This window comes from Camelina sativa, chromosome 1, assembly GCF_000633955.1.
Source record: "Camelina sativa cultivar DH55 chromosome 1, Cs, whole genome shotgun sequence".
NCBI lineage: Eukaryota > Viridiplantae > Streptophyta > Magnoliopsida > Brassicales > Brassicaceae > Camelina > Camelina sativa.
Genome location: NC_025685.1, coordinates 8920736 through 8947437, shown reverse-complemented (window position 1 = coordinate 8947437; position 26702 = coordinate 8920736). Strand labels below are relative to the sequence as shown.

At 32.3% G+C, this 26702-nt stretch overlaps 4 protein-coding genes across 5 annotated transcripts; 1 reads left to right on the top strand and 3 right to left on the bottom strand.

Moving 5' to 3' along the window:
• Window positions 3524-5573, bottom strand: LOC104784357 (probable cysteine protease RD21C). Its single transcript, XM_010509399.2, has 5 exons — window positions 5039-5573; window positions 4708-4946; window positions 4489-4629; window positions 3961-4395; window positions 3524-3864 (listed from the first exon to the last, which is right to left on the bottom strand). The coding sequence occupies exons 1-5, from the start codon at window positions 5490-5492 to the stop codon at window positions 3772-3774; spliced, it is 1362 nt and encodes a 453-aa protein (XP_010507701.1). The 5' UTR covers window positions 5493-5573; the 3' UTR covers window positions 3524-3771.
• Window positions 14404-16057, top strand: LOC104784347 (U-box domain-containing protein 25-like). Its single transcript, XM_010509389.2, has one exon. The coding sequence runs from the start codon at window positions 14715-14717 to the stop codon at window positions 15990-15992; it is 1278 nt and encodes a 425-aa protein (XP_010507691.1). The 5' UTR covers window positions 14404-14714; the 3' UTR covers window positions 15993-16057.
• LOC104784332 (filament-like plant protein 7) lies at window positions 16950-19917 on the bottom strand. 2 transcript variants are annotated; one of them, XM_010509381.2, is made up of 6 exons: window positions 19835-19917; window positions 19702-19748; window positions 19476-19584; window positions 17673-19306; window positions 17548-17584; window positions 16950-17449 (listed from the first exon to the last, which is right to left on the bottom strand). In XM_010509381.2, exons 3-6 carry the CDS (start codon window positions 19560-19562, stop codon window positions 17123-17125), a joined length of 2085 nt encoding a protein of 694 aa, XP_010507683.1. In that variant the 5' UTR covers window positions 19563-19584; window positions 19702-19748; window positions 19835-19917; the 3' UTR covers window positions 16950-17122. The 2 variants fall into 2 exon arrangements, with proteins under 2 accessions (XP_010507683.1, XP_010507677.1); XM_010509375.1 differs by lacking the exon at window positions 19835-19917 and having other exon boundaries at window positions 19702-19823.
• Window positions 22997-25040, bottom strand: LOC104784321 (zinc finger CCCH domain-containing protein 39-like). The gene is made up of 3 exons (XM_010509368.2): window positions 24897-25040; window positions 23709-24638; window positions 22997-23531 (listed from the first exon to the last, which is right to left on the bottom strand). The coding sequence occupies exons 2-3, from the start codon at window positions 24634-24636 to the stop codon at window positions 23263-23265; spliced, it is 1197 nt and encodes a 398-aa protein (XP_010507670.1). The 5' UTR covers window positions 24637-24638; window positions 24897-25040; the 3' UTR covers window positions 22997-23262.

Genomic DNA, 26702 nt, shown 5'->3' with positions numbered 1-26702 from the left:
ATATGTCGGATACCCATTCAGTTATCGGTTCGTTTCCGGTTCTTCAGATTTAGGAGATTAGGACACAATAGGATTTTCTACCTGTTCCGAGTTTGGATTCGGATCCGTTCCGGTTCTAGTTTTTGGATCCATTTTTTTGGTCCAAACCTAGTAGGGAGAGAGAGTTAGGACTTGGTCAAAGGCTCAACAAACCTGGTGAATATCCTGTACTTCTCCAATCAATCCCCCTTTTCTTTACTATAGATCAGAATAGTAACCGCAGATTTAGTAGTGCGGGACAAACAATTTGTTAGTGCGCTATGGTTCAACTGCGATACGTGCGGGATAAATATATTTGCGGGACAAGTGCGGTTACTCCAAAAGAAGCGGTACAAAATCATGTTTGATTGGTAAAAAACAATTTGCGGTACGGATTTCATATTATTATATTAATAACTAATATAATGATATGTTTTATTTTTTGTATTAATAAATAAAAATTTTAATTTCTAAATTTTAAATACCAAAATTTATTTAAAATTAAAATTTGATTGGTAAAAATAAATATTTCAGTGAATGGTGAAATAACAATTTGAAATAATAGAAAATGTTTGATTGGTAGAAAACAATAAATAAGAAATAATACATATAATAGATAAATAATTTATAAACAAATATAGTAACAATAATAAGATACTTATAAAATTAGAGTTGTTATTTTTTGTTAATGAAATAATATTGTCATCTGCTAGGTTATGAATTTTAAGAATCAAAATTTATTTTAATTTTTCAATTAATGTTATTCATTAAAATAATGATCAAAAAAATCTTATTTTTGATGAATTTGCTGCAACTAAAACTAAAATTTATTTTAAAATTGTTCAAATATAGTTGTAGAAATATTTTGTATGGAACTAATTAACCATACTTTAATAAAATAATTGACTATAGTTTATTTATTTTCTATAAATCTGTTTTCTTTAGTAAAATTATATTATGTTGACAAAAAAACTAATTATATTATAACTTGAGAAGAAATAAGATTAAATTTTTTAAAAGGACACATTTAAAAAAGTATGTCATTTATAAGAATTATTAACAATATAAATTTAAAAAATATTTGGAGTTTTTTTTTAACACTTAATACTTTCCTAGACACAAGTCAAATCTAATATGCAATTCTATGTGCCGTACATGATCTTCGAAGCTTCTTTGGTATAAGATATTTGGAGTTATTTGTTAAAATATGTGTTAATTATTACACTTGCTTTATTAGGCATTAATTAAATTAAAATTTTATTTGCTTTATCAAGTGTCGAATTGAAAACCGCTGGAGAATTGGCAGTTGGGCAAATACTTGCCGTCCACTGATTAATAGCTTGTTCCAAAAAAAACGCAAACAAATTTTTTTATTTTTTTAAAAAACGCAAAATTACAAAAATTTACCTGAATGGTGACAAAAAGCGGTTTTCAAAAAAAATAATAGTTGAAATCCGCACTTGTATAGGTCGCCATTCATTGCCTATATATCGGTTTAGCAACACGCAATCTACTTCTCCACTTTGCAATCAATGTTTTGTACTTCTCCAATCAATCACATACTTCTCCAATCAATCCGGCTGTCATGCACCAAAAATCATAGAAACTACATCTACCTTTTGTTCATGGACAATATGACGTAAACGGTTTTATTGTAGTTAAATTTCGTTCTTTATATCATATTAATTGCATTACTAAAATGATACATAATACACAATTTAACAGCATATACATAGATGTATATCATAATCAACAATTTATTAAAATTAGATTTTGTAATATTTTTGAAAAAATAATAATTTTGGACTTAAAAGCATTGACGAATTTACCCACATATATGTCATGTCTTGTTTTCGATTCCCAAAAACAATCATATCGAAACTTACAAGTGATGTAGCAAAATTCGGTCAATCTCCAAGTCAGACCTATAATCAAAATCAGATCTAAACATTAAGAACAAATTATCTACAATTAACAATCATAAATGTAAAATAATCAAAATTAGGTCTTTAAAAATAAATTTAAAAAATAATCTAAATCAGATATAAAAGAACTAATACAACCTCGATAGAGAACTAATTTGCCAGAAGTTAATAAATAATAACTTTAAAAAAAAAAACTAAATGTAAAATTTATTAGAGAATTAAAGAAAGCTTACTATGATTTTCATGTAGGTTGTATACACCTTGACTACGCTCTACGACCAAGAGAGATATTTTAAGAGAGTAGGGAAGAATGAAAATTTGAATTTGATATATTGTTAGCTAGTATAAACTCATGGCTAAGGATGAAATTACTTGCTAGTACTAAAAGAAGTAGCTAGTATCCAAAGAATTTCTTATCTCCTATATAATACAAGATAAATCCGTAACTTTGCCATTTATTAATATTCTCCATCCAAATTTGGCATTTTCACTTTTTCCCGGCCTTGTCGCTTCTTCCTCATATCCTCCTTCGCTTTAAGCTTCCGAGTTTCAATCTTGCAAACCCTCTCATAGAGCTTCTTGCTCATGTCGGTGTTGCGTTTGATGTGTGTGGCGTATTTCTTTACGTCGACAATGCCAAGCTCCTTCCTACTCGCCTCCAATGCTTCTTCTGCAGCTTGGATATCGATGGCTTTTTGTTCTCGCCGTTATAGTAGGGACCACAATATCACCCCTAATGATTTAATTCAACTTTTTCGTTGACCATGGAGGACTATTAAAAAATATTTACACCACAATATCGCCCCTAATGATTGATATTGATATTTAAAATAAAATAAAAACGGTCCTTTTTGACATAACTTATGTTATTCTTTTTAGATTTGGTATTCCCTATTTATTGACTAATAATAAAAGACATGTTTAATGAACTTTTTTTTTGTTTATACATGTCAAAATTTAATTGAGAAAACACGTATAATATAATTAGCGTACAATGAAAAACATATTAGTTTGTTAATTTTCCTTTTTGATTTAGGAAATTTTTTTTAGATATAAACATGTAAATTTTATGTAGATTTACTGCTATTATCTTAATTAGCTGTAAAATAATAATTTTTGACATATGTCAACATCTCATCAGTATACTTAACACGTGTCATGATCTTGTTAATGTCTAACTTTGAAAACCCAACTTTATATAATAAGATTACATGTATGTATGTCTGTAATATACATAAAACCATACCTTAAATCATACATTATAATCTTGAGATGACTTTTTTTTTTTGTATTTTGAGTAAAAATTTGACACTTGAGCCAAAATTGCAGCAATGATGACCGTTGACTTTCAAAACAGCTGAAGTTTCATACTGCTTTGAATTATATCATATGTGTATGATTCTAGAATTTTTAATTAAATTAATGTGAAAGAGAGTGATTCAATTATTGGAAGGTTAAAAGAGAACAACTTGATTAAACCCAACTATTTGTCTAGCTTAACACGCTATGTTTAGAAATTAGAAGGCTAAAATCTAACGTACAAGAAAAAAGATGTGAATGATGATGATGGTACTCTGTTGTTCCAGCTTCAATTTGGTCAAATTTTATTATTCAACGAAGATGACAAATTGACAATGCTATATTGCTATGAGAGCAAATATCATATTACTTCTTAAAGATTTACAGCAAGTAAAATCAATTCCAAGATAACACATTAAAATTAACGAGAGTAGTCAAACTATGATCCAAACTTAATTGGAAGTGGCTTAAAGACAGAAGACTGAATCTTGATAACGTGGGATGAAAAGCAACTATGTTCTTTTCTTCCTTAAGCGCTGCTTACAAGCACGTTTGTAGACTTCGTGGCCCCAATCGCTGGTCCTCGTGTCAAGGCTTTTATGCTTAACGGACTGTTTCCCTTCTGTCCACACCAAATTTTGTAGACGAATCAGTTTAAACTTTACAGGAAACAAAACAAAAACTGTATTTAAGCCATAGGAAAGAACAAGAAACTAACCATTCTACAAGTACCGGCCTTCAAATCGCAGACAGGGTATGACTGTGGGCAGCAGCTAGAACCGTCGTCACAGCAAGTGGCTGACTCGAGTGAACAACATCCCCAGCTATAGCATTTACCTTCGTACTCATAAAGACAACAACAAGTGGACTTAGGTGGACAAGTGTAAGACTTGTCACAAACAACTGGTGAAGGTAGGGGTGGCCTTGGTGGGTTTGAACCCGATGATTTTGTAGGGTAAGAAGCCATCATCGCCACACCGCATTTCCCTGATGACTCATTGATGTTACGTTCTAGCTTAACATATCCGCTTTCTCCCCAGTTTGATCCCCATGAGTTGCGAATAATCCAGTAGTCTTTACCACCTTCTGATCCGTATCCCACTGCTACCACACCATGGTCTAATGATGTTCCACATGTTCCTGTAAACACACCCTGACAAAAACAATAACAAACGAAATCATTTTTAAGAATAAGACACCAAATCTTGGATGAAGCGACACCAAGGTAAGGTCCATTGAAAATTACAGATTTGTAAAGCTGGAAAGCTCTGCCACCGGCTTCAATAGCGACACTAATAGGTTGGTTAGCAAGAGCCTTCTTCAAAGACTTCTCATCGTTTCGTGGAACATCCTCATAACCATCAATCGTAACAACACGAGTGTTCTTCTGCAAATAAATAAAACAACAACACAACACATAAGTATACAACATTGTAAACTACAAAAACATTATCGTTACTCGTACCTTATCGGAATTGCACTTGTTAACATCAGTTGCAGTATAAGGATAGTCTTCCCCTGTATCAATCCCACCGTTTTTAATAATGAACTGGAAAGCATAGTCCATAAGACCTCCAGCACAACCACCATTGTAACTCGTGTCACAATCAACTAGTTCTTGCTCCGACAAAGATATCAACTCCCCTGTCTTAATCTGGTTTAGCCCTTCAACCGCTCCAATCGCCGAAAACGCCCAACAACTTCCTGTAACGTTCAACCACACTAATCAGCTCAAACACGAAACACAAAACGCCAAAAAAAAGTAGCGATTAAAACGCAAACGCAATAAGACGTACCACAGTTTCCTTGATCTTTGACTGGATTCACAGCACCTTTAGCTCTCCAATCGATTTCATCAGGCAAACTATCACCAGCCTTATACAAATACCTCTCTCCCTTCACCGGAACCCTAGTTCTCTCCATCTTCCTCCTCAAGTAAACCGCACGAAACTCGTCGTTAGTCAAATCAGCGAACCGGTTCAACCCTACTTCGAAAGTCCGATCCGGTACCGAATTGTGCTCTTCCACGAACTTCAAGTTGTCTTTGAAGATCTCGAACCGTCTCTCTTTCTCTCCAAGACCGTTGTAGTTCTTTCGATTCTCAACTAGCCACCGCTCGTACATCTGCCGCGCCTCCGCCTCGCTCCGTGTCGTCTCCGTCGCTGTGACGCCGGAGAGAGACAAGGAGATCAGTAACACAGAGAAGACTGTGAGAGCTAGGGTTATGAATCTGATTGAAGTAGTAGTCATATTTGTTTGTTTTGTGTTTTTGTGTTTCGATTTTGAGATGTGTTTTGCAACTGTAGCGTTGAAGTATTTATAGAGTTTGAGACTTTTGTCGCCGAGAGTAGAGATTGGGATAGATTGTGTACTTCGTATTGGCTCCGACGTGTCATCTTATTTATATTTATTCTGATACAAAAATTAATTTAATGTCACACCACATGGACATAGATGTTTCCATTCGTAAAATACTAATATTGTATACTAGTGATTATCATTTATTGTTTACAACTTTTTGTTATATAATTTAACCTAATAATTTAGCGAAATAATTAATAAAATCTTGATAGACTTCATTTTGATAATTTCATTTGATTGTCTTTGATTATCTAGATATGTTTTTAATATTTAATAGGATGGATATAATAAGATTTGTGGAAATTGATTTCTTCTAAGTACAAGCATCAGCATGTATCTTAGTTTGGGAAACCTAATGCTAACCTTTAACAGAGTAGTTTCTTGACGACACTAACCTTTCCCGGAAGGTACTAGGAACCCATATGTTACACGCACTTTGGCCAAACTATAAAATAACACACTTCTGTATACATATTACTAAAGTTCAATATCATAATATTTTTTTTTTTTTTGTCGTCGTCATACATGGTATTATTATTATATGTTTACACTAACCGACGAAATAGTCCATTTACATTTTTTTATTTTTTTATTGTTTGTTGCTTGCATCTTAAAAACTCTTATATAATTTCGATTTTTTTTTTTAAAAAAAAAACGAGGACGATTTTAAAAAAAAAATAATAACGAGGAACTCTTCGTCCTAAGACTTTAGTTTCTATTAGACTCTTACATTGGCTCTCATTAGTATCACTAATTAAGGTCGTTTGCAAACAACCATCCCTATGATCACCAATCAACATATCATTTTGAGATAGTGGTTAGACATCTTGGTTGGAGATTTTGGTTGAAAAAATTGGTTAAATCTTACTTTTAGTTAGTGTTCAAAAAAGCGTTCTAGGCGTCCGCCTCCGCCCCGTTTAGGCGCTAAGCGCTATCCACCACCTAAACAATCGCTTTGACCGCCTAAAATTGTAGTATCATCATTTTAGTGTATTTTTAAAATTTTAATTGTACAAATTTAAAGTTTATAAGCTTTATTTCTATAAACATAATTATAGATGTTTAATATATTATTTAAAATGAATTGAAATAATATTTTTATCTATTGTTTTGTTTTTGATTTAATATTTTTATTATTCTTATATATATTTTGTATAATTATGTATATAATATCATATATATATTAGTTTATAGTGTAAACGCCTAAACCGCCTAAAACCGTCTAGATTCCGATTAGGCGTTCTAGGCGCTAGGCGTTGGATCACCGCCTAGTGAACGCCTAGCGTTTTCTTGAACATTGCTTTTAGTGGTTGCAAACACCAACTTAAGTCACTCGATGAAACCAACGTTTGGTGGGGTTTAAAATTTACAAAGCTTTTATTTTGGTATTTTTTTTTTTTTTTTTTTTTNTTTGACGTTGGATTCTTTTTATCTGACAAAATAAAAAAAATAGTAAATATAATCTGATTTTACTCATACTTTTCAGGAATTTTTTTAAGCTTTTTATTTAATAGAAAAACATTATTGAAAAGAAACATCAACAAAAAATTTCTCTATTTATCTTATATATGTGTGCTTCTTACAAATTGTTGATATATTATGGGCTGATCGGAGATAAATATGTAAATTTCAACGCTAATGATAAAAGTAGTTTTTTTCTATTATAAAAATTCTCATTTAACTATATTAATATTTCTTATTATGAATTAGATAATAATTTTAATTTTTTAATAGTTTTTAGAATTTGTAGTATAAATTACATTTTTTCTAATTTATTACAATTTTTTAAATAATTTATGAATTTTAATATTATAATCTATTATCATAATGACAAAACTAATTATTTAGCATTTTAACATTTTTTTAACTATGTTTATATTTCATATTATGAATTAAATAACAATTTTTTATTCTAATTTTTTATTTTCTAACTAAACTAATGATTATAATTTATATTATTCAACCGCTATAATGTTAACAATCAAACTAAATACTCAACTTTTCTCTTTAACTGCACCATCTTTTCTCTCTGCTATCTTTAACCTCTGTTTTGAACCGTTTTCTCTACAACCGCTCATAATTTTCTAACCGCCTTGTTTAAACGTAGTTACGAATCAGAGCCGATCATCATATGTCTTTGTATGTAATCGTCGTTTCTGAAGACATCATCATATGTCTTTGTTTAACCAAATATCATACATTATCTACAAACTTTAATAGCTACTAGTATTTAAGAGGCGACGTAGTGGAAATTGAGATGATTTTATTGGGGTTAGCATTCTTCATTTTATATCTCACCGGCCACGAGCTTTTAGTTTCTCTGACTATGCTTTAATAATACAGTATTTAAGTTAAGTATATACTATATTTTGTGTTGGCTTTATGAGGTAACTAAATAGAAGTTTCGACTTTTAAATATCTTTAAAGTTTTAACTGAATAGTCTGAATTATGTATTTTTTTTTTTGCAGCTACTATATGTATGCTACGATATTCGATTGAAGCTTGAATCGTTCATTCATATTAAAATCAAAGTCCTTTTGAAATATGGTTGGGTATTTGATGTTCTAAATCAATGAATGCAGCATCCGTTAGCACACTCTTTTATTTTTATTTTTTATTTTTATTTTGGTTTAACCACACAGATCCACACTATATATGATTAAATAAAATATGGCAAGAGTCTAAAAAACAAATTGATTATATGTCTTTCTTTATTAATTATTTTTAAGATTGGGATAAGGTCAGTTCATCTCAATTTTCTAAACATAATAGTTGCTTAATAATTCGGGGTAAATTATAGAACCACATAGTCTTTACAAAATCCGGGAAGTCAAGAAGAATTAAACTCATTGGCTTTGGTTATGTTATTGTTTATGTTTTCTCTAAGTATAATTATTATGATGTCATTTGCGTCTCCAAGAGAATGTAATCAGTCTAATAAATGTTGAACAGTTCTTTTGTGATGGTGTACAAGCATGGAAGAGAAAAGGATAGTTAGATAAGATCATCCGTAGGCAAACGTCATCAGACAAAAATGGCCGGACAACGTGAAACAAAGTTATTATAACTAGCATACCGAATTTAATTGTTTTCTAAAAAATTAAGGTAACAACAACTCGTCTTCATCTAATGGTCAGACGAAGACGAAGAAAAGGATAATCATTGAATACGAAGTAATGTTAGTTACAAACTAATTTTGATTTATTTATCGTTTTTATTTTTTAAAGAATAGAAAATTGTATTCATCAAAAGGAAAAGAAAAAAAATATCTAAAATATCCTTGTTTCGAAGTTTATAGGGAAAACGGCTTAATAGTAAGACAGAACAATAAGAGCTTTATCATCTCGTACAGTTACTTGGTTTTGTTGAATTTAGGTTGTTTAGCGAATATACGCGGTTACGGACAATGCAATGCGGTCATGCGGTCGATGCTCTTGGCTGTCTTTGGAATTATTGATCACTATCTAAACCCAAAATAGAAAGCCATATGGTTTACAAGGCATTCAAAACATTGACTTTTCTATTTTTGTTCGTAATGTCTTTTTTTTCTCTAATCTCATCGCTAACTAAGCCATGCCAGAGAGACCGTGAGACTCCAAACTTCTTATATTTATCTTATTCCATGAGCCCAATTGCAAAATATATACTTCTGATCCAGTCACGATACCGTTAATTACAATTTGGCCACCACTTCTATTAGTCTATATATTGGGCCAGTACTTCTTTCTGTACTTCTTTTGATTCTAACTAAGTTCTAACTATCGCCAACATGATAATCGCATAGATACTAGGGGTCCATTGCTTTGCTTCTTTCTTTTTTCCCACTTCTATTAGTCAAGAAACAAAGCAAAAAAAATTTTTTTGCTTTGTTTCTTTGGTTTAATATTAACATGTTAAATTCTAATATTTAATTTTCGAAACAGAACATTCTAGTGTTTCACAACAACAACAAAATACATTTTAACAAACAAAAAAAACAAACAATCAAGTGTTTTTTATCAAACTATGGCGTTTATATAAATCATTTTTATATAATGTTTCATTTTAAAAACATTAAATGATAGTATGTTACTAAACATGTAAATTGCCTACTTAGCTTCATCTAATAGAAACGGATTACGTATTTACGTTTCAAGCAAAATAAGACCGTAAGCAGGTGTAAATCAAATCAAAATACATTTTTCCGATGGAAAATAGAAATGGGGTCTAAATCTTTGTACGCAACATTAATGCGAATTTGCTATATGTTTAATATCAAAGTCACAAGTTAGCAATAGTACGTAATAAACTAGTACTAATCTCAATAATTTACTTTTGTCCAAAACATAAAGGTACGTTCGCCATGGACGTCCAAGGCATTATATATCTAATTAAGTTAAATCGGCGGTGTTCTAAAATTCTTAATGACATAATTAATTATGATTTAAATCACATGTAACCGAGTTTATTGGAAAAATTAGATTAACCATTGTTTCCGTGATGCTCTACTTATTAAATCTAATCACTATGATAAGATAATGTATAACGTTCATGCATGCATCGTCTTGTTTCTTTGTATCTAAAAATATAGAGAGAGAATAAAGAATAAAAGTACAAACGAAGCAAATGAACTCCATTGGATAAAAAGGCTAACACATCGAAACAAAAATAACATAAAAAAGCATCTGAACTTATCCCCGAGAGTGGCAGTAATTGTTAGGAATTTGGGAATCAAATCCATTTTAAAAGGAAAAGAAAAAAATTGGTGTAATGGTTTCGAATATTGTTTTTATTTGTTTACATGTATTGTTGTTTTCGGAATATTTATGTTATTGGAGCATAAAATATAAAAAGAATACATATTAACAGAGAGAATGAGCTGGGAAGCACGTGTGGGAAAAGAGAGAAGCACGTGCAACAACGACAGTGCAGGGTTGACTGGAGACAGTAGCGTCGTGAAGAGGCGCCCACTGTTTCATTCACGCACGCGTGTAACTCACTTCCTCTCAAACTCGTTTTTTACAACGTCGTTTGGATTTCTCTACTATGGAAACTACTCGTTCCTATTGTCAATTCTGATTGGTTAGCATGTAAAACGTTAAATCTCTCGTTGTCTTTATCCAGAGAAATATACTTAAAAAATGTATTAAAATTCTTGTGGTTCCACTCATTTCTTCAGTTAGCCAACATGAGAACTGCAAATATATTTTACGTGAAATGAAAGCTTCTATTTTAGGTTTGATATTATTTACGTGTGACAAATTGAGTGGTAGATAAATATTATTTTGATCCGCTATATATAAATAAAATAGAATTTGTTTTGTTTGGCTGATGAATATATTTTTTTCCAGTAAGGAACATATATATTGATATTGATCAAGCCACAGAGATCTTAATCACTTTTTTTTTTTTTTTTTTTTTTTTTTNCAATCGTTGTAACTTGTATTATACAACGACAATATTTGAAATCTGAACTATGGTTTCAAAAGATACATTTAACAATTCCAGCATTGGTAAATGCAACGTACCAAATTTTTGATACTTCAAAACAATTATATATATAGTTGTTGTTTTCCTTTGTGGTGAGAGATGCTTTTGTTTTCACTGGGAGAGGATTAGACAAATGCATTGGACAAAAAAACAGACACAGAAACAAAAATGCACATTAAAAAGCTTCTTAATTAGTTGTTGTTCCGATGAGGACAATGCAAAGACAGGCAGATTCTGCCCTTTTGATGTCTGCAATTTTTTTTTTTTTTAAAGGGTAAATTAAAAGTAGACAAAGGATCGGAAATATTAAGGTCCAAGTCCACCTCCCGGATTTATTTTGATTTCGATGTATTTGTCGTGGAATAATTGTCTTCGTACGATAATTTCCCTTTGGATAACAACATAACCCTCAATTGACAACAACAAAAGAAAAAAAAAAAGAGTGGACATCAAATGCATATAGATTATAGTAAAGTTATTAGATTTTACCCGTGGTACACCACGATCTATTATTTTGTTGATATGATATTGTAATAGTTTTGTGATACTGTAATAGTTTTGTGGTGTTTGTAGTCGATGGTGACTTGCATCTATATATATATATATTGTTAACGGTTGTAGATAGGTTTTGTATAAACTCTTGATTCGCAAGTTGAGAATATACATTTTATGATTTGGTTAGTTATGATTTAGAAATGAATGATATGACATATTCTTATTTTGATTCTCAATTGATATTATTGGATTAATAGTGTACAAGCTAATAAGAACTTAGCAAAAATGTAATCGTTTATTAAATGCAAATTAGATATTTCCTAAGATGTGTTCATCTTGAATTAGTTGCTATATTTTAGAGATGTGATTACAGAATTTGTGTTATCAATTTTTTTTGTCAAACTTAGCCCAAAAAATTCGGCATGTAAATTAGATTTTTCCTAATATACAATGGACATTAATTGACATTAATTGGATGTAAATAAGTACGCTATGGATTAAAAACCAGCCCAAAATATTCGGTAATCTTAAGGAGGATCCGGATAATTGAATCGCTTATAATTTTAGTTAAAAATCTGACCCGAAGTTGGCAAAAAGCCAAAAAGTGATGGTATCCTATTGTACTTTAAAAATGTATTTCGAGCTCTATATGTGAATATACTTGTTTGGTTATAAATATCCTAAGAAAAATTTTAAAATATATACCGTTTATAAAAATTCAAATCACATCATATGCTAAAAAAAATCTAAAATTTTATTAACTTTATGTATTAAATAATAATTAAAATAATTAAATATAAGATTAAATAAAAATGCAAGGAGAATTATATTTTAGTCTAATATATTGATTTAAATTAGGTAGATAGTTTTTAGGAAATTAATATTATCAAATAAGAAAATGATTGTGTTTGGTTGTAAGAATTGTAAATAATTTATTTGATATTTGTTTGGATACAAAAATAAGAGATGATGATACAAAAATATAATTCAAAAATATTAAGATAAATTAAAATCAACTAAAACTCAAATTATCATATTTGAAGAGTTCACATTATGGGACTTATATCTATCTTATCAAGTTATTTACGACTTATGAGTATATTGAACAACGTGAAAAATACGCTGTAAACCCCGTTTTCATTATTATATTTAATTATTTATCAATATACTAGTTGACAAAAAAGAAAATTATCGTCTAATATTAAATTTGCAGTAACCAATAAACTCTCTATGTATACAATTTGTTAAAAATATTAAAACCAAAACCAAAGTATATTGATAAAGACTTCACCTTGTGTAAGCTATGTTGTGGTGAAGCTGCGATATATTATTTTATAAAATGTGATTATATTAGCTAGTTTCATTTTTTTTAACCGATAGCAGTAATATTTTTTTCCACGGCACTTATGTCAAAAGTCTAGGAAAAAGTTATCGTTGAAGTTTCGATCCTACTTAAAGCCAACACATCAACTTATCTTAAATTTCACTACTTTGAATGTTTTGTGTTTCTTAAACGAAATAATTATTGAGTGAAGTCTAAATTTTCAAGCGCCATATCAAAATCGATCTATGGTTTCGACTTTCGAGTCTTGACTACTAAAATATATATAGTCCTTGACTAACTGCTCAAATGCTTAGAAGAAATGAGCTAAAAAGATAATGACTACTAGTAACTAGTATTTGACTCATATGAAATGGAGACTATATCGACCAGCTAATCGATGACAACTTTTGTCCCCTAGTTTTGTAGAATTATGTGTAATTATGGCCTTGAAGTTGTAAAAACGAAGATAAAAATCCCTTCTCTTTCAAGATTTTTTGATCCCTACCAATTATTCTTAAAACATTTGATTAAAACAAAATTATAATTGTGATTGCAAATATTTTCTATTTAATTGTGTAAAATTTTATATCATAAAAGAAATAATATGGAGGAAAAGAAAAAACTCTCAAAGAATCCTAGCTTAAGTAAAAGAAAAAACAAGCAAGTGTAAGATTAAAGCGATAGGCATTGAAAGATGCGTGCAAAAAGAAGTGGTATTCATAGCATACGTGAAATAAAACGAGTCAAAGTTTTTGCCGTAAAAGAAAAAACAGTCAAGAGCTTTAAGATTTGGTTGTATTATTACGGGTGATTTATATTTATCACGGCCTTTGATGTTAACACAAGTAAGTGGAACTTGTCTTTGTGTGTGTAGGTCCAACTTCGCTCCTAGTCTTTCGCAATTCACTGGTTTTAAGTTTGACCAAAATTCTCTATTATTTATAGCAAACAAAATCTACATCACACAATAAATCTAGATCCTGTTTTCTTGATATATAGACATAACAATGGCTTTTGGTGGTTGTGGGTAGTGATTAAAAAGCGATCTTAACTTGAAGCTTGCGGTTGAAAAAAGTTTTGAACGTCATGATTCTTCATAATTGTTGATTTGTAGATAGATCGAATTCTGATTCGTTCGTTATCCTTATAATTTATGTGGAAATTAATTAGAAAACAAATATCTACGTTCTAACTATATTTTCATTGATACATAATGCATCGTCACGCAGTGAACTTTACTTTGTTTCAAAATGTTTATATATGTAAAGGCTAAACAGGGGTATGATGTTGTTGTTTCTTATAAACATTTTCAAATTTAGACGCATTTGATTTGAACAGTCTAACAAACTTTCAACTTTTTCTAGTAATTACGTATGAAATGAAAAAAATGAATAAATTTAAACGTAATAATAGAACACAAATATAATCTCGTAAGATATATTATCATAACGAGATATATAGTATAACTGTAAATCATTCATATAAATCTTAAGCTTCACTTCAAAGATGCGACTTTTTTTTTGTTTCTTCCCCTAAAAATTATATCTACGTAGATGGCATCTAATGATGTTAACTTTTCTAATTAAAAAATTAACATGAAGAATTCTAACATAATTATATTTAAATTAAAAATCCAGCAGGTAAACAGAGTTATAAATGGCACACGTGTGGGTCTCATACATTACCCCCAGATAAGGAGGTCTCGTCTTCGTTCGTTTCCTTATTTCATACTCTCTCAAACCCAATCTGTTCTTCTTCTTCTACCTCAACACAAGACTTTGTAAGTACTTCTCTCTCAAGTTCTGTTTCTGAATCTTCTAAAATGCCTAGGAATCTAGAACCGTTGGATCTTGGTATCCAAATACCATACCATTTCAGATGTCCAATCTCACTCGAACTCATGCAAGACCCCGTCACCGTCTGCACAGGCCAAACCTACGACCGAGCCAGCATCGAGTCATGGGTCTCTATCGGTAACAACACAACATGTCCAGTCACACGAGCTCCTCTCTCTGACTTCACTCTCATCCCTAACCACACTCTCCGTCGTCTCATCCAAGAATGGTGCGTCGCTAACCGCTCAAACGGCGTCGAACGTATCCCTACTCCTAAACAACCAGCTGATCCTACCTCTGTCCGTGCTCTCCTAAGCCAAGCCTCCGCTACGTCTGGAACTCACGTCTCCGTTCGCTCACGCGCCGCCGCTCTCCGCCGTTTACGTGGATTCGCACGCGATTCTGATAAAAACCGCGTTTTGATCGCAGCTCATAACGCTACAGCGGTTTTGGTTATAATCTTGTTCTCCGAAACGACGTCGTCGGAGCTGGTCTCTGAGTCGTTAGCTCTTCTTGTTATGTTACCGATCACGGAACCGAACCAGTTAGTCTCGATATCTTCGGATCCGGGTCGGGTCGAGTTTTTGACCCGGTTATTGTTCGACTCCTCGATCGAAACGCGCGTTAACGCCGCGGCGTTGATCGAGATCGTGTCGACGGGAACCAAATCGGAGGATCCGAAAGGAACGTTTTCGAATTACGAGTCTGTCTTCGAAGGAGTACTCAATCTCCTCAGGAACCCGATCTCGTCGCGGCGAGCTCTCAAGATCGGGATCAAAGCTCTGTTCTCCCTCTGTTCGGCGAAACAAACTCGCCACCTAGCGATCAACGCCGGCGCGCCGGAGATTCTGATAGACAGACTCGCGGCGGATTTCGACAGGTGCGACACGGAGAGAGCCTTGGCGACGGTGGAGCTGCTCTGCCGAACGCCTGAAGGATGCGCGGCGTTCGGGGAGCACGCTCTGACGGTGCCTTTGCTTGTGAAAACGATACTGAGAGTGTCGGATCGGGCGACGGAGTACGCGGCGGGGGCGCTGTTAGCGATATGTACGGAGGAGGAGAGGTGGAGGGAGGAAGCGGCGGGGGCGGGGGTGGTGGTGCAGCTGTTGTTGATGGTGCAGAGTGAGTGTACGGAGAGAGCGAAGAAGAAAGCGCAGAAGTTGCTGAAGCTTCTGAGAGATTCATGGCCTGACTACAACAACCATAACAACAACTCCTTCGCTAACTCCGATGACTTTGCTTGCAGCCAAGTTGCCCCTTTTTGATTTTTTTCTTTTTTTGGTTAAATTGTTTCATAGTAATTAATTTTTTTTTTTTTTTTAATTAGTAGGAAAATGGTCATTTTTTTATGTGTTATTGATGGAAATATGTGAAGAAGAAAATATCAAATATACAGCTTTTTTATGACCATGAATTAGGTTTTTTTTTTTTTTGGTGTGTGTATATATTGGTTTTTTTTAATTTTATTTTTGGAGATGTAATGTAAGTATGTAACTAAGTATCTCTTATTATTTGATTGGCCTTTTGAGTTGGGAAAAGTTGTAAAAGAAGCCAATGGAAGATATGCTTAAAGTCATAAAGTCATCCTTTTGTTTTCCTTTTTTAGTCTAAAGGTCACTTTTTTTTTGCATATAACTGGAAATTTAATTAAAAATTTGACAATATTGGTATCGACCAATTGAGTGCTCATAAGTTTCTAATGAACGTCATTATGGTATTTTGTACTTTGTGTAGAGTTTTTTTGTTTTGTTAATTTGTCTTCTTTTTTATACTTTAGTGTTTTATTTTTATTATAGCATTTGTTAACATTTCGATAACTCTATTTCATGGACCCGAAAAAGGAACTTTAATGGTTGGAAATCATAGTCAAGCTCCAAAAGATTCAATGTAGTTTGGACAAAACATACGTTGCTTGAGAAAAATAAATAAACTGGGCCTAGACTTAGTTCCGTGGCTGTGTAATCTGCTACCTAATAAAGTACTTAGTGTTGTTGATTATTTGGATTCAGATATGATAGTAGTGTTTGTATGAGGTGTAGATCATTAGATGGTTAATAAGAACATAAAAGTAATCAAAGTTAAACTCTAATCTAATATATAGTATATATTTTTATTTTATTTTTTTTTCTTTTACATCCACAATTGTAATTAATTTGTTTTTAAAATGTTATATATCCTGACAAGAAGAAAAAGCAAATCTTGGTTTCTTGTTATAATTTAAGTTGGATATCAAAACTAAGTTTGGATTGAACACATTATGAAAAGAGTCTAAGCTCATCATACCTCAAGAGACACAAACATACCCACAAGCAGTTCACTTCACTATTCACAAATCACACTACACACACAAACAAAAAGCCCTTATTAGTAAACCCTTTTATTTTAGTTTCCTTCATCATATAGTCAAGGCAAGACATTTCTTGCTGCTCACTCTTTTCCTCCTGAACAACATCTTCTTCAAGAACCCTAATCCTTGCTTCTTTCTTGGAACCATATCCATCTTCTCGCCTTTCGCCTTCACTGGTTCGTACACGATCAAAGCATTGTAATGGTTACCACCACCATCATGATGAGCAACTCTGTTAGTAGTATCATCCTCTCCTTTGTAGGACGAGGAGTTTTCTGTGCTTGTTTCTGTTGTAGATAACGCTCTTAGTTGCTTCCGTAAATTGGTAATCGTTTCTTGACACTCTGATAACTTCACAGAAGCTCTATCCCATCCCTGCAAACAAACACTCCATCATCATCATCATCATCATCATCATCATCAAACACAATTTTTTTGTACTTTTAGTATGTGAGTGTTGATTCTCTACTCACATTTTTGTTTCTGTGCGTCGGTTTCTTTGTTTCAACACTGCAAAAACACAAATAAAAGTGTTGAATGTTCTGTATCAAAAGTAATAAATGTTTGATAATTTAGATGTGATTGTGGTTTTAGTTACCTTTGTAACTGAAGCTGAAGCTCGATGCAAGTCCCTTCGAGTTCTTCACAACAGCTCTTTCTGTAATCAAGTTCAACTTCAAGAGAAGACAACTTCTTCTGTGTCTCATTGAGCTTAGCGCTTGTTATGTTTATCTTTGTATCAAGATCATCTTTCATCGATTTCTCCGTTTCCAACTCTGCCTCTACCTTTTCTTTACTCTCTCTCAAAGATTTGATCTCTGCCTCTAAGTTTTTAATCTTCGCTTCTGATTCTTCAAGCTTACATCTTAGTTCATCACATTCAATCTTCTTCACCTCATCTGCTTTTGTCAGACTCAGATGTCTTTTGATCTCATCTTTAGTCATCGAACCCGATTCGCTACTAGATTTCCATGTGATGCAAAGAGGATCGTCTTCACCATTCTTTCTCACTGCATTATCATTTTCATCCATACATCCTAAAGCAATCTTGATGTCTTGTAAGAGTTCTTTAACACCGCGTTTTGATATCCTCTCTTGCTTCGTTATAGCGCTCAAAACAACTTGAATCCAATCAAAAGATCCTTCCTTTTCATCACCAACTCTTGGCTTTTTCTCAGTACACACAATGGCTAACTTCTCCATCTCATTAAAATCATCCATCAGTAACATCATCTCCTTGGAACCAGAAGGGCTAATCACACTGTTTTCGCTTCTAATATCGAAACTTGAAGCATCTAACGGTTTCTGCCCGCGGCTAAGATCTTTGATCTCCATGTTTTTCTTCATAATTATGTCCATTAGATTCTTGTTCTCTGCTCTAACGTTCCCAATCTGCTCCATCAAAAGATCATACTTAAGCTTCCGGTTCTGAGCTTCATCTCTCATCATCAAATCGCTCTTATTCGCGCTTCTTCTTCTCATCTCCATCTTCTTTTCTTCACCTTCGTTCCTTATGGATATAGACCTCTCCGGAAACTTCTTTCGAAACTGAAGTCTTAACCTTTGGCACTCAGCTTCAAGCTCGACAATCTTGTTCACGTTCCTAAGTTGTTGTTTATGCGTTAGCTCCATAGACTTGCGAGTATGCTCTGTTTCCTCTGTTTTAGCCTCGAGATCCTTCTCAAGAACAGTATACTCATATCTCAAGAATGCGTTTTCTTTCTCCGTTGAATCTAATCTATTCATTAACGTTTCGAATTCTGATTCCACCTGAAATTTACGCTCTTGTAGGCTTACAGCAAGCTCTTCTTTCGCCACAAGAGACTTCTTAAGCTGAGAGTTCTCCGCAGCTAAAGTTTGAATCTTTGTCTTCATCTCAATTAGTTCATCAACGGCCGACTCTTCTTGTCTCTTTCTCATAGTATCGATTGACCTGAAAGTGCTGTTATCAAGTCTCTTTGACTCATGGTCTCTCCCAAGAAGCTCGATTCGCTGCAGAAGCTTATCCGATACACCACAGAAAGGAGATGACTCACCATCCCCAAAACCAGTCTCAAGACCCATCTCTTCATCTTCCAGGAAAATCTCATCTACCAAACCTTTTTCGCCATAAAGATTCACAGGAACATCTTTCTTAGGAGTGTTTAAGGCCACAGTGTCTAGCTTCTTGTTTAGACTTTTTCGAGCTCTCTCGGGTCTACTAACTCCATTTCCTGGAGGAACCATACGTGCCTAAAGACCAACAAAAAAAATAGACATTTACTAAGCCATAGAAGTTCACAAGCAAAATACACAGACAGAACAGAAGCTGATAACGATCACGTTTTGCTCAAGAAAACATATTACTAATATATAAAGCAAACTTTGACTATTTCTACAAGAAAAACAAAAAAGGGTTTACCTGTCCTCCGCTTTTTCTACACCTAGCTTGGAGTGTTTCTGCAGGAGATTCTATCTTTTTCTTCGATCGCCACTGGTTTGTTTCCATTGATTTTATAAGATATGTTCAGCTGCAACACATTGATATAAATGAATAATTGCAACAATCAAACACTTTTTTATTTGACTGAGGATAATCAAAGAACAAGACCCTGAGAATTAGAGAAGGGATGTAATAAGAATCTTACATAGTCTTATGTAGTTCCCAGCTTGAACAAGTTTCTGACCAAAACTCCTGCAACAAAATAAGTATTTAACGAAAACCTCAACAAAGAAACAAGAGGAGAAGAAGAAATAAAGAAGAGAGATGAATATTTTTACAAGTAAATAAGGTGGAGAGAGAGGCATCAAGTGACTATGTGACACTGACATTAATTGTTTACGTTTCAACTCATAAATAAAAGGAACATTAAAGTAGCTAGAGGTGGTAACAAAGTGTTCTGTATATTTCTAAAATTATAATACTCCACAAAGCTTTTATGATGAAACAAACAAACGGCTTAAATTATTTTTGTTTTACTTAGTTTTTTTTTTTACTAAAGAAGCGTACTATCATTCATCATGAAGATAATTTATCCCCATTAATAATTACAATTTTAAAAAATTTAACCATCAATTCGTTTTGCAGTAGACTAATAATAGGAGGAAAAACAACAATTGGAAAGAGTATTTGCAAATGAATTAAGGCGTTAAATGATGTTCACAAGACATTTTAGTGCTACCTAATGACAATGACATTTCACATTTACTTCTTTCTTTGTTAATTACTTTTGCCATCTCTTCTTTTCTTGGTTTTCTTTCATCTCCTTTTTGTTTTTCATAGTTTTCAAACAAGTGAATGATGACTTGACGAAAAATTCCACAAGTAGAAAATCTATTTTACCAATGTTTAGTTTATAATAGAAACCAGATATGGAAGAGTTGACCTAAAATATATGAAAAATATTAGGTCTAGAAAATTGTTTCTACCTACTTTCATTATTTATGAGAAAATAAAAGTATATGATTAATCATATAGTTAGATAATCAACAAAGTCACTAACAAGACAAGTATTATTACTATCTTTCACTTTTCTTAATTCTTATTTATTTATAAGGGGGAGGGCCATAGGATTCTTTAAGTGCTCTCCAGTCTCCAGTGTCCACCGACAGTTTTTAGTTTTTTACTACTACTACCTACAACAGCTCTTTAATTACCCATCATGTCGTGTTGAAAAAGAGTACAAAACAATAGGGAAAAAAAAGAAAGAAAAAGTTAATAAAAATTGGAGAAGTGGGGAATAGTAAAGGAGACGTTACGAAAAAAAATAATTTGAGGGCCCATATTATTTTGTGTGATTTCTATAAAAAGAATAGAATAAAGCTAGGATTACAAACTATATGGACGAAATTACCAAAGATATTATAAAACTAAAGTATACAGCCAATATGATTAAATCACTTTAATTAAGCCGTTAGTATGAAATGCTTATTATAGTATTGTTTTGTAGGGAAACAAACCAAAAAGATCGGTGGGCATTAAACAATGGGAATTTTACACCCACGCCAACTTTCTCTAAAAGTATTAATATTTACATCCACTTTCTACTATTTATATACTTTTCTCAAGTTTAATTACATATTACCCTTCACTTCTTATAACCCCTTCTATTTTTTCTCTCTTTTTCTATCCCTCTCTATCTCTCTCTCAATTATTCAACCAAACAATACATCTTCTTTTTCATTGTTTTACTTTTGCTCATCTATTGAAAGAGAAAAGCTTATTTATGTTTCTCTCTCACATTCTTTTTCTAAAGTTTTTAAAAATCATTCCAATAATGGTGGAAATCTAGAGAAGGTGAAATCTTTAGATCTTTTTCCTTATCACTTTAGATTATATGAAATTCGATCTGGGTTATCCATTTGGATAAGTTTGATAAATAATGTATCCACAAATATTGTATCCACAAATAGTTATCCATATGGACAAATATCGTATCTATTTGTCGTTGAACATTTGTTCAATGATAAGTGGATAGTCAATTGCAGTATTGTTAATAGATAGTTACTTGTTTTTCTTCATACAGAATAGAAGTAATACACATCAATTCAGGTGACTATGACAATATATCCATATCGAAACATATGGGGTTATAGTGCAATTTGTGGATACGATATTTGTCCACATGGATAACTATTTGTGGATATATTATTTGTCAAAAATATAGCAATATGTATCTTAACATGTAGAAAATATATAATCATAACATATTGTATATATAATTTGTTTTATGATAACCATTTAAAGTGTTAATAACAAAAAAAGAGAAAAATAGAGAAATTGAGGAGAGAAAGAAAAGAGGGACAAAATTGTCCAACTAACAATGACACCTAAACTAAAAAGTTAACAAAGTATACCAAATATGTAAAGTAGGTGTGGGTGCAACAAGTTGAACCCAAAGTGGGTGTGAGTGCAATTAACCCTTAAACAATCCGTGTATGTGGTCTCTTTGTTAAATGGATTGTTCTGCATTATTCGTAGTTTAGAATTAAATACTAAGAAAAAATGATGATATAATTCCATGATTTTGTTTGCATGCGAATACGATGAACCTTACCATAAGCTTTCGTATTTTCTTAACAACTATGTATATCCAGTAGAACCTCTATAAATTAAAAAAGTCGGGACCATAAAATTTTATTAATTTATAGAGATTTTAATTTATCGATAAATTAATAAAATATTAATTTATGAAGAGAATTTTTTATCAGAAATTCAGAGTTTAGAAGAAATTACTGATACTATTTTTCAAGGTGATGATGAAGTTGAAGAAGATATGACGGTACCTTTAGAACCAGTTACACGTAAAGAAACAATTATCGCGTCAAGAACTCTTTACAATTTTTGGATGCGATTTGAGAAGATAACACTAGAAGTTTTTGATGTAGTCAGAAAGATTAGAGATGTTCTCCAACAAGAATGCAAATTCAAGAACAAACAAAAAATAATAGATTCATATTTCACTAGATTTTCTTAGATATATATATATATATATACTAGTTTATTTGATTATTAATTTATGATATTGATGGGACTATATTTTTAGATGGGATTTTTAGAAAAATTATTAATTTATTATTTTATTGAATAGTGTCCAAAATTACATTAGTCCCAACTTGGGACCAGAGAAATTTATTAATTTATAGATGTTATTAATTTACCGAGTATTAATTTATAGAGGTTAATCTACTGTATTATGAAAGGATTATATAAGAGAGAATGTATAAATCATCAGCACCACTAAACCATTTAAATTAGAGTATCCAAACAACAAATGCCTACCGTCCGAGTCTGAGTCATTTCACAAATCGGTTTAAGTGGTTTAGTAAATCACTTTTTACATCTGTTTAACTAGCTTGACGCTCGTGAACTCACTCTATTAGTTAGGCATCCGATTTGTTAGAACATTAGAGGGCCACCGAAATACGAAAACTATCCATATATTAACCAAATTCGAAGCCAAAGGAAGGAAACAAATTAAGATGAATATGATGCTATTAGTGAACCAAGCCACTTTTTGTGTATGTAATAAAAAGATTGCAACAAAAGGGAAATTCTAAACTAATAGCGAATCAAAGAATTGCTAAAATGAAATCAAATAAAAGAGAGAGTGTTCTACTACTCTTCAAAATTTTAGACCAAAGGCTTATCACTTTTGATCATTCAAAAGACAAAGAAGGAAGACAAATGGAACCAGCCTTATAAAAACTCAGCTCTCTACTGGTTTCGTCGACTTTTGACCCACCGGTAGATCATCGATCCAGTCTCCATAGATTCGGTTAATTTTCTTGGAGTCGCTCCACTTGAGTAAACACTTCTTTCGCCGCCCTTCTTCGTTTAGACCAGAAGAATCTGCTATTACTTGTGCAGTTGGTTTCATTGCAAAAGATTCATTCGCAGGTACCACTGTTTGTTTACTCACGGATGCTACTGCGTTCACAGCTTCACCTTCTACCCTTCCAACAGAGTTATGCAACTCTGCAATTTCATAATCAATAGCCAAATTAGAAACAGTAGTTCACAGACAATCCACAAATAGTTTAGAAGATATACAATTCAGATATAGTAGTATCCAATACACAGGACTTGCAAAACTATACAAGGATACCATAACATAAGGTCATGTAAACAAAGATACATGTTCCGCTAACATACCTGCTTGTCCATGAGCAAAGTGACACTTATCGCCAAAAGGGCATTGACCTGTGATCTCAAACTTCATGCATAACCTCGTCTTCCAGTACACAGTCTTGACAACACCACCATTGCTCATAGGTGCAGGTACCGGGATGCTTCCTTGCCTATTTACTACTTCCATATGACTAAAAGCAGTACCATTATCAACAGATGGTTGATCAGCAGCAGTTGTACCAACACTTATAACCGAGGTCTCTCTCAATTTCCCTGAATCCTCACGAAACTTTGATAGTTCCTCATGAATGAAATTGCACCTGTCCCCATAAGGACACTCTTCCCCGAAACAAAACTTCCTGCAAAGCTTCATCCTCAAGATTATCTTTTGATCATCTTCCCGATTATTATTCCCAACAGGCGCCAAAACCGGTCTTTCCCTTTCCCTCTCCCTCTCCCTCTCTCTCTCCCTCTCCCTCTCTCTGTCCCTATCTTGAGCAGGAGGTCCAACAATCTCCTGCCAATTAGACGGAGGCTGCCTCAAATCCTCAATTCCATGAGCAAAATTGCAGAGTTCTCCATTCCTACAAGTCCCTGCCCTGAATTTTGCACACATTCTAGTCTTGTAGAATATATTAGCCGTCCCTTTGTTCACAGGAGGAGGAGGGTTCAACGATGGAACCATCCAAGGATTGCTACTCGTAGGAGTAGGAGGAGGAAAAGACGAAGTCGGAAGGTTAAAGACGTTATCATCAGCAAGTCTTGGCCTTTTCAATGAAGGCTGCTGTTGTAACTGCTGAGAAGATTGTGATTGTGATTCAGATAGAGAATGCAAGTCCCCTTGTTCATTGTTCATTGGATTAACCGTTGAATCCATCATCTGGTTTTGATTCCAACCACCATAAGGTGATTGCACAAACATGGGACGAGAATCAGAGTAACTCGAATCCATAACTGTCAAAACCAGAAAGATCGAATTTTGTGATTACAAACCTTATCTACATACCCTAACTAAACAAAATTCTTAGACTTTTTGGATTCAATCGCAAGAAAAGTGATTGATGAACCAAAAAAAACAAAACTTGGCTAGAGAGAATCAGAATGCTTGAAACTATGATGTACTAAAACACGATTTGAGTATAGAAATCGAATGGATCAGCGAAGAGGAGAGAGTAGAACGAATCACGTGAAGAGTCAGAGATAGAGCAATACCTGGATCAATGATGGCGGCGGCGGCAGATTTGAGAACGCGATTTAGGGTTTTTGAACATCGGTTATAAATATACCTTTTTATCTTCTTCTTTCTTTCTCTTTTGCGTTAAGAAACTGATTAGTGTGTGTGTGAATAATTGTAAGTTGTAACACAACACAATTCAATTCATTAATTAATTAATGGAGTATTATTACATAATCTCTATGGTTTTGATAATTTTGTAGAAATATTTCCTTCAAAAAAAAAAAAGAATATTACATATGTACATTGTACTGTATATCTATGTATAAATTATTTAATTATATCTTATAACTTTAAAAACTTAACTAGGTTGCCAACTTTTATTAAAATCATATATTTGTTGCTATGATTGGTTTAGTCTTTGAATTTGTAATTTACTGATTTATTTCATTTTACTAAAAAAAGAAGAAGTCAAATTACTATTTAATGTGTTTATCAAATTGAAATATATAAGAAAATAATAATGGCAATATATCTTTTCCATGAAAATTAGTTATTTGTCAACTTCTTTCCTTTGTTCCTTATGAAAAAGAAAAAAAAAACTTATATAGTTATATTCCTTAAGAAAAAGAAAACCAGTTCTGTATGCCTTTCTACTCTTTACAAAGTTAAGTACATATGATCTACATATGAGTCCATGGTTTGGTTCATGTATTGAAAGATTTGAAGCAAGACAAATCGATAAAATTGATGTACAGTAGAATCTCTATAAATTGATACTCGCTAAATTAATAACCTCTATAAATTAATAAATTTCTCGGGACTAATGTAATTTGGGACACTATTCGATAATATAATAAAATAATATTTTTTTTGAAAATTCTTTGTAAATATATGGTCCCATCAATATTATAAATTAATAATTATATAAAATTATCTAAATATATGTATATATCTACACATTCATTTTTATTAGAATTCATTTTTAATATTTTTACTGTATAAGAATCTTTGAGTGTTATCGCCAAAACATGATAATTGTTATTTTCATTGTAATTGATTTTATAAAAATATTAGTTATAACCATTAAATCACATTTTTAATATTTTTTTACCAAATTAAGAAAGTCTCTCTATAAATTAATAATTATTAATTTATCGAGAAATTAAAATCTTTATAAATTAATAGATTTTTTTTGTCTCAATATTATTAATTTATAGAGGTTTTACTGTATATGACTTTGGACTAAAACCTTTTGAACATATGAAACCCAAAATCGATAAAACTGATACGTTCTCGCTTATCTCGTTGCCAACATAAATCCAATTTAGTTGTCGTTTCAGCACCACACTACAGTTACAGTCTTGTTAGATACCATCGTATATTATATTTTTACAATCCCATGTCTCCGATTTACAGATCTTCCATTATTCATAATCATAAGTGTGACCATTAAATCGTGGATTCAAACTTTATTCCATTTTTATTGTGACTATAGATAAATGAAAAATTGTCGGAGTTGATATTCATAATCAAATCAAATTAATAGGAGTCATCAAGATGACTTGAACCCCCTTTGTTATATTACTTGTTCCTATCACTTGAGGCTCTAACCATGCACCACACGATTTATTTGGAAAAAGCAAAACATTTTTTATTCATACACATTATTGTCAATAACATTAATATTTTAAATTTTTTATTCAAATGAAAACAAAGATTTAAAACTCAAACTTTAAGGGAGAGTTTGTTTTTCATTTCAGAGTTTAGGTTGAGGGATGATGGAAGCCAAGAACTTGTCAGCAGCTTCCTTCTTTACCAGTTTTAGCTGTTGAGGAATCCAG

Excerpts from the sequence above, each read along its gene's own strand:
- LOC104784357 (XM_010509399.2), bottom strand. The coding sequence starts at position 5,492 with ATGACTACTACTTCAATCAGATTCATAACCCTAGCTCTCACAGTCTTC. Across the intron at positions 4,947-5,038 it reads CAAAGATCAAGGAAACTGTG|GAAGTTGTTGGGCGTTTTCG; the intron begins GTACGTCTTATT and ends TGAACGTTACAG. Across the intron at positions 3,865-3,960 it reads AGGCCGGTACTTGTAGAATG|AAGGGAAACAGTCCGTTAAG; the intron begins GTTAGTTTCTTG and ends TGGTGTGGACAG.
- LOC104784347 (XM_010509389.2), top strand. The coding sequence starts at position 14,715 with ATGCCTAGGAATCTAGAACCGTTGGATCTTGGTATCCAAATACCATAC.
- LOC104784332 (XM_010509381.2), bottom strand. The coding sequence starts at position 19,562 with ATGGAAACAAACCAGTGGCGATCGAAGAAAAAGATAGAATCTCCTGCA. Across the intron at positions 19,307-19,475 it reads GTAGAAAAAGCGGAGGACAG|GCACGTATGGTTCCTCCAGG; the intron begins GTAAACCCTTTT and ends GTTGGTCTTTAG. Across the intron at positions 17,585-17,672 it reads CTTCAGCTTCAGTTACAAAG|TGTTGAAACAAAGAAACCGA; the intron begins GTAACTAAAACC and ends GTGTTTTTGCAG.
- LOC104784321 (XM_010509368.2), bottom strand. The coding sequence starts at position 24,636 with ATGGATTCGAGTTACTCTGATTCTCGTCCCATGTTTGTGCAATCACCT. Across the intron at positions 23,532-23,708 it reads CTTTGCTCATGGACAAGCAG|AGTTGCATAACTCTGTTGGA; the intron begins GTATGTTAGCGG and ends ATGAAATTGCAG.